The following is a 13,940-nucleotide window of genomic DNA, read 5'->3' as shown; positions in this document are numbered from 1 at the left end:
GCTTTCCTTTACAACCGGACGGTAGTTTATCGAAAGGTAATATACAGAGCAAGTATACTGGACGTGTTGCTTTCCTAATACAAGGTTAGCAAGTGGGTGACACAAAACCATAAGTTTTGAGCTAAAATTTTCAAATCTGAAACCCACCAAACCCACAAAAACATTTTGCATACACCGGTGAAGGGTTATTCCGGAAAACTTATCTAGGGTAAAAACTAGATTTAATTTTCAAAAGATCAAATGTTTTCATAAAGATCCAATTTCCTTAATGGATCTAAATTTCTATAGTCATGTGGGACTGTAAACCACATCGTTACTGCCATTGTTTATACCTCCGTATAGAAATCACTGATGTACAAAGTGTGAAGAATAAAGAAGTGATTCTAGTATTTCAAGACTATATTGCTTGAGGACAAGCAACGCTCAAGTGTGGGAATATTTGATAATGCTAAAAATGAACATATATTTCATAGCATTATTCCTCAAGAAAGACAAGAATTTAGTTGCAATTGTTCTATTTACAAGTGATATTCGTTTAAATAATAAAAGGTGAAGACAAAAGACCAAAAAGCTCAAAAGTACAAAATACAATCAAAGAGGTTCCAATTATTGATAAGAAACGTCTCAGAATTACAAGAGTACAAGATTCAAAACGCAAAGTACAAGATATTAAATTGTACGCAAGGACGTTCGAAAATCCGGAACCGGGACCATAGTCAACTCTCAACGCTCGACGCAACGGACTAAAAATTACAAGTTAACTATGTATATAAATATAATATAATATATAATTAATTATATAAATTATATATATCTTATACTTATATAATAAAACCGTCGGCAGACTAGGATCCAAACTTGTGTGAGCTGGATTTACGAACTCCGCGACTTGCAGAGTTTGTAGTACAAAAATACCGCGACTCGCGGAGATGTCCTGGACAAAAATGCCTATAAAAGCTCGCGCATTCTGAACGTTTTATATATCCATCCTTTAATCTCTCTATCTAAACGTATATATATATATATATATTTATATATTTATATTTTAATTTTAATTTTAATTTCTAATAATAAGGGTATGTTAGCGAATGTTGTAAGGGTGTAAGTCGAAATTCTGTCCGTGTAACGCTACGCTATTTTTAATCATTGTAAGTTATGTTCAACCTTTTTACATTAATGTCTCGTAGCTAAGTTATTATTATGCTTATTTAATACCGAAGTAATCATGATGTTGGGCTAATTACTAAAATTGGGTAATTGGGCTTTGTACCATAATTGGGGTTTGGACAAAAGAACGACACTTGTGGAAATTAGACTATGGGCTATTAATGGGCTTTATATTTGTTTAACTAAATGATAGTTTGTTAATTTTAATATAAAGATTTACAATTGGACGTACCTATAAATAACCATATACACTCGATCGGACACTATGGGCGGGGAATTTATATGTACGAATAATCGTTCATTTAACCGGACACAGGAATGGATTAATAGTCACTAGAATTATTAAAACAGGGGTGAAATTATGTATAAGGACACTTGGCATAATTGATAACAAAGTATTAAAACCTTGGGTTACACTCAGTCGATATCCTGGTGTAATTATTAAACAAAGTATTAAAACCTTGTTACAGTTTAAGTCCCCAATTAGTTGGAATATTTAACTTCGGGTATAAGGATAATTTGACGAGGATACTCGCACTTTATATTTATGACTGATGGACTGTTATGGACAAAAACCAGACGGACATATTAAATAATCCAGGACAAAGGACAATTAACCCATGGGCATAAAACTAAAATCAATACGTCAAACATCATGATTACGGAAGTTTAAATAAGCATAATTCTTTTATTTCATATTTAATTTCCTTTATTTTATATTTAATTGCACTTCTAATTATCGCACTTTTATTTATTGTTATTTAATTGCACTTTTAATTATTGTACTTTTTAATTATCGTAATTTTATTTTATCGCACTTTTATTTATCGCAATTTCATTATCGTTATTTACTTTACGCTTTAAATTAAGTCTTGTATTTATTTTTAATATTTTACATTAAGTTTTAACTGCGACTAAAGTTTTAAAAATCGACAAACCGGTCATTAAATGGTAAAAACCCCCCTTTATAATAATAATATTACTTATTTATATATTTGTATTTTTATAAATTAAAACTAATATAGCGTTAAGCTTTGTTTAAAGATTTTCCCTGTGGAACGATCCGGACTTACTAAAAACTACACTACTGTACGATTAGGTACACTGCCTATAAGTGTTGTAGCAAGATTTAAGTATATCCATTCTATAAATAAATAAATATCTTGTGTAAAATTGTATCGTATTTAATAGTTTTTCCTAGTAAAATATAAGCTATTTCATATACACCTCTGCGCACATCAAGATATTTGGTAGATAATCATGTTTTTGATATTACGGATGATTATGAAGACTTTCGTGAGTTTATACAATATGCAATTGCAAATGCCCCTATTGATATTTATATTGCCGAGAGAGTACGAACGCACCCGCTTCAACGAAACCCAGAAACACACGAGCTACAACCAAACCCAGAAACACACCACCCACAACCAAACCAAAAAATACACTGCCCACAACCAAACCAAGATACACACCATCACCAACAAAACCCAGAAACACACCTTCTAGAACCACCTCCAAACGTCTATAATAACAATTTAGAAGAGGATCTACCTGAAATACCACCTCCAAACACAGAAGAGTTTGATTTTTTTAACCATGGTGTTGAGAACATATGTAAAATTAAAAAAAACAGACCACCCGTTTGAATCTGTTGTCGCATCTAGTGATTCTGATGACGCAAAAGACGGAGAAGATGAAGATGAAGAAGAAAAGCAAGATTTATTCTGGAATATGCCACGTCTTTTGAGTCAGCAAGAGGAAGAGCCTGAATTTACCACACAAATACCAACCACGTATCAGGTATCTGATTTAATTAATGTTCGTCAGACGTTTTTGAATAAGGATGACTTTTTAAATAATCTGTTTAGAAAATGCCTTGAAGAAAACTTCCAAATCAAGTCGGTAAAGTCAGACAAATCTTGATGCACAGCTAAATGTGTGTTGCCAAACTGCGATTGGAGATGTAGTGCTTACAAAATAAGACACACTGAGAACTTTATGGTTAAAAAATTGCATAACGTACACACTTGTTCACGCACACAAATTATGGGAAACAATAAACATGCAAGCACAAAAGTGTTGGGTAGTCTTATGGATTCATTCAAATCTACAAAACTAGAATATAAACCAAAAGATATACGCGATGATATAGGCAACCGGTTTGGTGTGAGCATATCTTACAATCAAGCATGGAGGGCCAAATGTCATACATTACAAATGCTTCGTGGCAGTAGTGATGACTCGTTCCGAATGCTTCCAATTTACCTATATAACATCATGATCTACAATCCGGGAAGCGTAACTAATGTGATCGCTAACAAGGAAAATAAATTTCTGATGTGTTACTATTCTCTTGGCATAGTTGTAAGTATTAAAATAATTATTGCTTTCATTTATCATTTTGTAGATGGCAAGGTAAAACACATATATTAGTGTTTCTGTTTAGGTGCATGGTAAAACTTGCGCCCTTGCGTATGCGTTGCAACCATACGCAAGTTTTGCCTTGCGCCCTAGCGTAAAGGTTGCAAACATACGCAAGGTACCACTTGCGCCTTTGTGTAAAGGTTGCGACCATTCGCAAGGTACCCCATGCGTCTTCTAAACCATGCACAAGGGCGTAAGGGAACTTGTGTATAGTGTGCAACCATACGCAAGAACCCCTTTGCGTCCTTGCATCTTTCATTTTTTTATTCATTTTGTAAATCTACCATACAGGTTCGATCATTTGTTCAATGTTGTTGTCCGATAATCATAGTCGATGTTGCGCATTTGAAGTCAGGATATTTGGGGACTAATTTAGTCGCTGTCGCAATGGATGATAATAATAGAATTTTGCCATTGGCATATGGAATTGGTGAAGGCGAGACAAACGAGGTTTGGTCATGATTTTTTGGAAACCTAAGAGATCATTTAATGCTTTGTGGTATGGGTGATCGTATGTCGGAGCTTACTTTTATATCTGATCGTGCCCCTTCAATAGCACATGGTATTTCAAATGTCTTTCCCGAAGCGTTTCATGCTTTTTGCGCATGTCATTTGTTCATGAACGTCAAGGAAAAATCCATCAAATTAAAGTATTTCGAATGACACTATTGGAAAATGGTTAAGGCTTACCGTGTGTCTGATTTTCAGGATCATCTTAGTGTATTTCAAAGAAGATTGAAAGTGACTTACAAATATCTACAAGACGTTGGTTTCCAGAAATTTTGCAGAAATAGAGCTGAACATGTTAGGTTTTCAAGAAATCCCATCGACAAACAATCTAATAGAAGTTCGTGATGGACGAAAAAATGGGATGGTTAATCTAGAAGATAGAGTGTGTTCATGTGGCCAGTGGCAATTATCGGGCATACCATGCGGACATGTTATTGCAGCAGCACGACGCTTCGAAGTAGAGGATGTTACTTGTTATGTATCACGTTGGTTAACGACCGAAACTTATATAAATACGTATGTGGAACATATCCTATCTTTACCCCATTGGTCAGAATGGTCAGATCCGGGGCCCGACGTTTTACAAATTGTAAACCCCCCAATCCAGTGAAAAGAAAACCTAGACGCCCGAAAAGTACAAATCGTTAACCTTCACATGGTGAAGAAACTTCCAAAACAGTAAGAACATGTACTCGTTGCAAAGAACCAGGTCATGGTAGGAATACGTGCAGTGCACCTTTTGACCGAACAAGTGAATCTACTTCAAAAAGGGTAGTTAAACAATCGGCCTCAAAATCGAAGGGTAAAGATAAAGTCGAAGAGTAAAGCTTATCAGTCTCAGTTTTATTCAACGTGCAATTTAGGGGCCGATTAGGATTATTAATGATTTTATGTGTGATTTTGTAAACTCATTTAGGGTTATTTAATGTATTTAATGTGTATTTTATCTGCAATCGCAATTTAGGATTATTTAATGTATTTAATGTATTTTATATGATTTTATGTGTATTTTATATTGCCAAAAACCAATAATAAGGAAGTCGCGCAAGGGCGCAAGAAGCATATTGCGCCTTCTAAATCATCAAACGCATGGAAGCAAAACAGTCCTTGCGTCTCGGTAAAGGAAGGCACAAAGGCGCAAGTAGGCCTTTGCGCCTATAAAATCGAACACAAGCACGCAAACATTAACTTGCGCCTAAAAAAAATAATACTTGCGCCCACAAATAACACGCAAGGATGCAAACAATAACTTGCGCCACCAAAAAACAATACGCAAGGCGCAAGGACATTCTTGCGCCAGTCCAGTTTGTCTAGCCTACTTATACAGACAATATGTAATAGACCAAATATACAGTTTTAGATACAAAAGGTATTTATCAACAACCTATTTACTTGTGGGTTGTTTAGTTGATGGTGGCGGATCAAGTGTATCAAACCGTGCCCGGAAGAACGTTCTCACCATTCTCAATACGTAATCTTGTGCAGCCTTTTTTGCATCTCCAATGTTTGGGTTTTCATCCCAACCAAAAGCAACTCGCTCCATGTGGATGCACACCCAAACACCGCAATCCCCATTAATACCACACTGAATTGGCGAGACCGGTGCATTCTCGATCATAAACTCTACGCTCTCCTTGTTCTCGTAGTAATCACCAATCTGGGAGTCTTGTACTTTGTTGTAATAGTCAATTGCCTTCAAGTAGATAGGCAAGTGAACTCCCAGATTTGTGTAGGTGGCTTGAATTTGTGTGTCCGCAATACCCGGTAAACTATCAAATATTCTAATCTTTTGATCCTCCAAACTCAACACAAACAACACAAAGTGTTGAGGTTCCTCAATGTGTACAGGGATCAATATCTGCAACATTTACAATCAAATACTTAGCAAAATCAAAGGCACTAGATACGCAAGGACGCAAGGTAACCATGCGTCTGTTCTGCCCAAGAGGCGCAAGGACGCAAGATGACCTTGGTTCCAGTTAACCAAAAAGATGCAAGGACACAATGAGCCATACGCAAGCGCAAGTAGTATCTTGCACTTTGTGCCATACGGATGCACACATACGCAAGGATGAAAGAAAAACCTTGCGTCTTAATGCAAACCATACGCAAGGGCTCAAGTTAAACCTTGTGCCTGGTGCCAGAATCCTTTTAACATATGTAAGGGTGCAAGACAAACCTTTCGTATGGTTAAAACCTACGCGCATGGGCGCAAGGTTACCTTGAGCCCAAACAAAAACAAGAAAACTCATCTCAAGCAAACTCATCTAGAAACAAGCAAACTCATCTGGAGAGTGACTAACCTTGTCACATTCTGCCCAAGATGGATAGAGCTCCTGACTACCATCCCCAAGTCCAATAAGATACGTGTAATCCGGAGGGTTTTGTCGTGTGATCCTTACTTCTGAGTCCAAATTGTCATTATCTTGTGCTTCTTTGGCCTTCAGGGTTTGAGTGGAATCGTAGAAAGATTGAAAGTTTGCAAGCTGATTTAGGAAACCCAATGGCATGATTGTCCACCGAGAACTACAAACATACGAGTCCCCTATCAGGTAATCAGGACTCAAAGCCATCTGGATAGCTCTGGGGAGTACCCTCTGTCGATATCTCAGCAAGAATGTCGCCCATCCATCAATATGCTATAATGTTTGATTAAATAAATACACAATGTTACAAAATTTTCAATTAATTAATTTTTAATTATTAAAATACAAAGGAAGTTACTTACTAAGTTCTCCAAATAACCGGAATATCCATCTCCAAGTAACCGGATCCAAAACTCGGCGTTGATGTAAATAAACTGTTCATTCTGAAAAATGAACATGCATCGGGTTTCTTGCTTATTCTCGACCATAGTCTTCTGATCTCTTGATGGGCCGACATGCTTTCTCCCGTCTCTCCAAGCATTAGGTGGTGGTGGTTGTAGAGTTCCTTGATCATTCACAAGCTTATCAACCATAGCCCATACTTCTTCGTCACTAACCCACTCCTTTTGAGACCTTACATGCTTAGCATTAGGTGGTGGTGGTTGTAGAGTTTCCACAGGCACCTCAACTATTTTCTAAGGATCGTTTTGTTCCTCGGTATCTAGATTCAATACTCGACCTTCCTGATGAACTTCATGATCTTTGGTCACCTTTATCCTTTTCAGTTTCTGTTCAACAACATCATCCAACTGTGAAAATACAATAAATAAGAAAGTCAGGAAAAATGGTCGCAAGGATGCAAGACAATACTTGCGTCCACTAAACCAGACGCAAGGTCGCAAAATGAAACTTGCGCACAAATAAATGCGCAAGAACGCAAACAGAACTTTGCGCCTACTAACCAACGACACGCAAACTCGCGAGGTTGGCCTTGCGCCCAGCAAAAACAAACTCGCAAGGATGCAAGGAGAACCTTGCGTCCACCTAGGAGATTAAACCATAAATTTAACCCAACTAAATTCTGGTAATTATCAGTTTATAAATATTTGGGAAATACACTAACCTTCTCAACGGGTTTTCTGTACCCCGGAGTTGTGAATGGGGAGTTTAAGATATTAGTTGGCCGTCTTTCGCGTTTACCACGTCTAACCCGTGGAGCGGATTTTTCGCTCTCATTGTCAGAAAGAGATCGACCAATAATATCCTCTTGCTCATCATGATGTTCTTCGAGATCGGATAACCGTTTTTCCTGAACTGACAATCGTTTTTCTTGTTCAGACAATTGTTTCCTACACTCAGCCAACTCATTTTTCTTGAGTTTCCAAACGTTTCACCAATGACGAGTACATGCAATGTAAATCGATCTTGTCGGTAGAACGATCAAGCACAGGCTCCTCATTATCCACATCCTCATGCACAAGCTCATTGACAAGCTCATTAACAGGCTCCTCGTCATCATTATTTTTGCCTTGAAAGTACGAGTCACTGTTTATCCACCATTGACATGCACTCTATATCTTAGTGGGTTTTGAAGCCATGAAGACGTCTTTTATTCTTCGTACAATTTTCCTGTTCCTAAAAAAGATTTGGTCATAAAATACAAAATTTAATAGTCGCAAGGACGCAAGAAGAGCCTTGTGCATCAATAACAACCGCGCAAGGTTGCACAATTGACCATGCGCAGTTAAAATCTCAACCGCGCAAGGACGCAAGACATACCTTGCACTTGAATCACCATGACGCAAGGTTGCAGTAGTAACCGTGCGTAGTAAACAACCGAAGGCGCAAGGGCGCAAGGATTAATGTTGCATCTAACTTAGCCGCAATGTCGAGTTGTCAACCCTTGCGTCTATAAAGAAAGCCACAAGGTCGCAAGACATACCTTTCGTAGAAAACAACCAGAATGCGCAAGGACGCAAGGAAATACCTTGCGCCCGTTAAATCAGGCGCAAGGTCGCAATACCTACGTTGCGCCTGGACAGTCAGCAATTTTGTCACATTTATTTTATTAAAAAGGTAGAATTAACGTAAAAACAATAGATATATGAATTTAAACTAACCATAACGTCAAGAATTCGAATGTAATCAGTTATCGAAAAAGCCTCGGCCGAGGTACGTTTCCAAAATACGGCCCTCGATACTCCATCCTTGTCTGTCTTTTCTGCCAAACATTTAATCGTACGACAGTATGCCTCAAGAATCCAAATCTTAAAAGCCCACATAAATCCCGCCATAGTGTACCCCCTATTGACCTCTAACTAGGATCCCCGAGATTGAAACCCCTCGTTAACTGCTGCGTAAGTGGGTTCCCAAATACGATTCGCCCATGGGTACTCATTAATTTTTTGTAAATCTTCCACCAACCGAAGCTACTTCTTGCTCACCACATGAAGCCCTTGTTTACCCAAAAATCCCCTCTCAACAATCAAAATAATTGCGAGTCGCACAACATCTTCATCACTAACAATAACATCACCATGATCATTGAATAATTTTTGAATATGGTTAATCGTAATGTTAGAATTTGTTGGATGCTTCGGGAAGCAACGTCGTCTAATCGGCGGTAACTGTACATCATAATTACTAGGGATGAATAGTGCCATGTCCGTCCGGTGACCAAACATAAAACAATTAGACAAAACTCCCGTCTACCAAATGTAATTTGGAAATTATGACGAAAACTGAACCATATTTCCTCCTCTTCGGCTGGGTACCTCGCATCTATTCCCCCGCTCAGTTTTTCGTTGGAGCATGGCATTTACTAGACCGGGATCATTGCTCGTGTATACTAAATCTTACCACGGACCGAAACATGTTGTTCTAAAATTTGTTTGTTGATTTTCAGCCAACGCTTTCTTCACCACAGGTATAAGAGTCAGCATATTCTTCATCGTTAGCTTGGCTTCAACATATCCCTGAAAACAAAGAATTTTATGTTAAAAAATACCATCCGCAAAGATGCGAGAACAAATTTACACATCATCGATTAAAACACTGTCTTGCGCCTGTTACATTCACAAGGTGCAAGGATGCAAGCATTAACTTGCGCCATCAACGACCAACAAAACGCAAGGACGCAAGGTCTACCTTGCGCCCAATATGTTTCACAATCTTTCCCATAAATTCGCAGTAAAACTAATTAATACCGCTTAAAAAAGCATATGTTTGCGAAAATAATCAAGTAGAAACAACCATAACATTAAAACAACACAAAATATTCGATGAGGCTTTTAATCGAGCACTTGGTGTGCGAAACTATTTGAGTGAGAGAGATTGAACGATTTGAGAGGATGAGTGGCACTAACCTGAGATTGACTCTGAGATCTACTCTGATCTTCTGCCATCGTCGATTAAAACACGGATCTAAGGCGGTTTGTAAGATATTAGGGTTTCTGCGTTGATGTGATGGTGGTCGTGATGCTGATGGTGGTGATGATGACGAATGATGGTGGTGATGATGATGGTGATGCTCCAAATGTTCGACAATGATGGTGGTTAGTGTAACGGGTCAGGAATCGAACACGCAAGGTGTTAGTGTGTGTGAAATGGTCGTAAGGGAGCAAATGGAGAAAGTGAGAAAAACAACAGATTTTTTTTATATAACAGCAAAAACGCAAGGACGCAAGGTCGCAAACTTGCGCCTTGCGTAGGTCTGGTCGCAAGGTTTCTTGAGACTTGCGCGTGCATTCTGGCAATCTTTTTTTTTTTGGGCTCTGAGGCAAAAAAGGGTGAAAAAATGGGCAAAAAAATGATAATCCCAACTGTTGTCTTTTCTTTGGACCATTTCTAACCCTTGGTGGTGATATCACGGGCAGTTGTGCACTTTTTGGCCAAAAAGTATATAATCTGACTGTGATTTGGCAATGTTTCTGACATTTTTTTAACCTCAAATATCAATTTTTTTTTCAAATATTGGGTAGAGTGATGTGGTAAAATCCGATTGAAAATTGGGTGGGAAAATATTAATTAATGAAAAAATATAATTAATGAAAAATTGTGATTGGTTGGGAGAAATCAAACGCATCTTCACATTTGTGTCACTTCGGTGCCTTTGTGTTACTTCGGTGCCTGACAGCAGTTGTCAGTTTTTTACACATCATCTAATGGGGGGGAATCTAACGGAGGGTTGGAAAAGGTCTTATAACACTATAGTTACAATAACAAGAATATCCAAACATTACACTATAGATGTGATATGTATATTTTATCCAAACAAATCAATCTGTGAATTGTCTTTTTTCAAAGATGCTTGTTACAGAACTATCGTGTAAGGAACACTTGATCTAGTTTTTGATAAACCGAACCGACTGCTAGCCGCTCGCAAAGTATAGATAAATACCAGTAAGGTTACCGATTTTATAGTACCACCTAACGAGTTAAAGAACCTGACTGAATAACTTGAAGATATGACGCTCATGACCATGGTGAAGGTGCAAAATTCAGTTAATGATCAACCATAAACTTATTTCTTGCCAATAATTGGGTTTATCAAACAGTATATACATACAGTAAATTAGAATTTTGCAATAACCAGCTTTCCAATTTTACGTATTACAATACTCAAGTGCTACAGCATACAAAACATAAAAAATGAAAACCCATAACATATATGCATACAATCAGAACACAACTAAATTATAAAGTAAATTAAAGTTATTAGTGCATTCTAGTTACGGATCCAAGTAGTGAAGCTCTGCTTTCGAGGAAGCTTGTGGGAACCGTGTAACATCCTTAGAGAAGTTGTACTTTTCCTGAGCATCAGCAGTAGCACGTGGTCGGATTGATATTTTTTCAAGTGTGGGAGAATGTTCAAGTAGAAGCTTTATAAAGAGCAACAAGGGCTTTGATCTTTCTACATCCATTATATTTATAGTTTTCAAGCGGTTCAATGTCTGGTCCAAACAGTCAGAAGCTTCCAGATAAGTTAATGATGGTTTCACATCCAAATGCACGTTTGGAAGATCCTAGAAATACATTAAAAGTGAGACTGACGGTGTATAAAAGGAAACCACATTAAATTACTATATATGCACAAACAACAAAAAAACACAAGAGAAACGTTTAGCACTCTTTACCTGATTGTACTCATCGAGCCGTCTCAAGTTAGGTGAGTTCCGTATAATATATAAAACACCTTGAAGTTGATACAAATCACCAAATTTGAAGTCTATTAAGTAGAGACACTTTAAACTATTAGCTGGGTGTGGAAGCCACTTGGGAATATTTTCCGCAATTGAAAACTGTGAGGGTGAAGGTAAGATTTTAAGTTAACAAAGAAGATATGGCTGGAAGATGATACGAAATAATATATGAGAACTAACTATACACAAGAGTTGAATGGTAAGTTCACTTGCACAAACACAAAATGATGAAGAGCAAAATTTAAATATTAGAATTTAAAATTCAAATGGTACCTGGAGAAAATACCCGTCGATAACTAAACCCACAAGACATGGGATATTACTTAACAAGCTAGCCAAATAAAGTCTTTCAACTCCCTGAATAGTTTTTTTGAAAAGTATAACAACCACACTAAGGCATTAAATATGCAAGAACTGAAGCAAAGTTGCAGCAGGGCAAGTCCTGAGCACTAACTGAAACAACTTTGTAGACTTGATCTTGAAATTATAAACATTGGTGCATTCATCCATTTTCAACTTCTTAAGTTGTGGTAAGTTAATGATAGTTCCATTCAAGTTAGCCCCAAATTCAATATTCCTGAGCACGAGATCTTCGAGATAGAGAAATCCTTAAAAATCGAGTGGCGGCTTAATGATACAGTTTTCAAGTTCTAGCATTCTCATTTCTAGACAACTAAAAAAATAACATGGGTGTCGATAACGTCGTTTTTTATTAATAAGGATGAGTTCTTTAACACCATCTCTTGACAAGGATAAAATCCATTGATCGACTTCTTGGAAACTATCAAGAACCACGTATGGTATGTGGAGATGTAACTTTAAGCGAGGACCTTTGAGAAAGTTAAAGATTTGGTTTGAGATTGTAATAAACCCATTATGACAAAAAGCTCCATTTTTGGCTAACTTTTCCAAGAAATGTTCATCAAGAACCAGCGAACTCAATGTGGTCCATTTGTATGCCCTTTTTTTTTGATAAAACGTGTGTCCTCACAGCATCTTGAACGGGGAGCTTCTTTAAAATCAATTCTATCAAATTCTCTGGCAAGTAACTGATTCTATCCACTTCAGTACAAGTTACAAACCTCCTCTTAGTATTATTGTTATTATTACCTGTCATTATATTTAAGAAAACCAAGACTGGGTTAGTATAAAACAAATACATGAAACTAGGAAAACTTATATATAGGGTTGTATAGTGATGCAACAGACATTGGAATGATGCCGAATGACATACTAAGTGGTAGAACTTAGTAGTTAGTAATACAAGTGTACTTAACCATCTGATGGTCACAATAAAAGCATGAAATATTGAAAGGGGAAGTAGAGATAGCAACACACATCTCAAAGATAGAAACCAAGTCGACTGCAGAAATAAACAAAGTGGGCATCAAAATTAAAAAAAAGTTGAGTAGTCAGACAAGAAGGTTTATAAGGTTATTAAGGGTATGAATGAGAGATACGAAATCTTAAATAGTTGTAATAGTGACCATCATAAAGCAATAGTACTATGGAAAAGCAAGCTGTAGGCCAAAATACCTACAGAGTTATAAGTAGGGCCAACATTTAATTCAAGGTATTACCAGTTCTTCGTGTTAAAAAGGCTGGTTCTAGCTCTCTTAATCTTTTATCAATTTTCAAGAAATCAGGGTTTCGCTTTCACTATGTTGCATCTTATAATCAGACATCAGTATAGACAAAAAAAACTTGTAAACATTGTATAATTATGCGAAAACCTAAAGTAATCCATTCATACTTCCTGCTTTATTTTTAGGGCTTCTAACATATATCTAGGTTAAATTCCGGTCACTTGAATATGTTTCGAATAAACCGCTAACTAAGTTATAACAATTATAATCAGTCGAATTGGTAAACCGGAATCTACGAGTTCAACTGGATATATAATGCATGTATTATTATAGAATAGGGCATGTTTGGCGGTGTGTTTTTTGAGGTTTTTTGGAGCTTTTAGCTTCTATGTGTTATGGATTTAACCATATTGTGCCACACACGTGACATTAGAGTCGTGCATTGCACCTGAGGTGTTAAGAGTTCAAAAGTTGTTAACTGATAACCGTCAATTTGTCATCTTGTGACCTAGCAGTAGTATATAGTTAGGATCCATTGTAACACAATAGTTAGCTTATGAATTTGTATGTGTGTGATCACACTTTCTTCCCCCTTTTCTGTTGTAATCTTGAACTGTAATTTGAGTAACATCAATACAAGTTCAATTCGATTCAATTCCGAAGCTGATTCTTAATTCGACGCT

At 37.1% G+C, this 13,940-nt stretch overlaps 1 protein-coding gene across 1 annotated transcript; it reads right to left on the bottom strand.

The window, feature by feature from the left end:
- Positions 1-11,200: 11,200 nt before the first annotated feature.
- On the bottom strand, positions 11,201-12,788 carry LOC139875199 (F-box/FBD/LRR-repeat protein At1g13570-like). The gene is made up of 4 exons (XM_071862545.1): positions 12,663-12,788; positions 11,945-12,028; positions 11,606-11,770; positions 11,201-11,494 (listed from the first exon to the last, which is right to left on the bottom strand). Exons 1-4 carry the CDS (start codon positions 12,786-12,788, stop codon positions 11,201-11,203), a joined length of 669 nt encoding a protein of 222 aa, XP_071718646.1.
- Positions 12,789-13,940: the final 1,152 nt, after the last annotated feature.

The sequence above is a fragment of the Rutidosis leptorrhynchoides genome, chromosome 11, assembly GCF_046630445.1.
Source record: "Rutidosis leptorrhynchoides isolate AG116_Rl617_1_P2 chromosome 11, CSIRO_AGI_Rlap_v1, whole genome shotgun sequence".
NCBI classification, from domain to species: Eukaryota; Viridiplantae; Streptophyta; class Magnoliopsida; order Asterales; family Asteraceae; genus Rutidosis; species Rutidosis leptorrhynchoides.
Note: the sequence above shows the minus strand (reverse complement) of the source record. Positions and strands in the feature narration are given on the sequence as shown.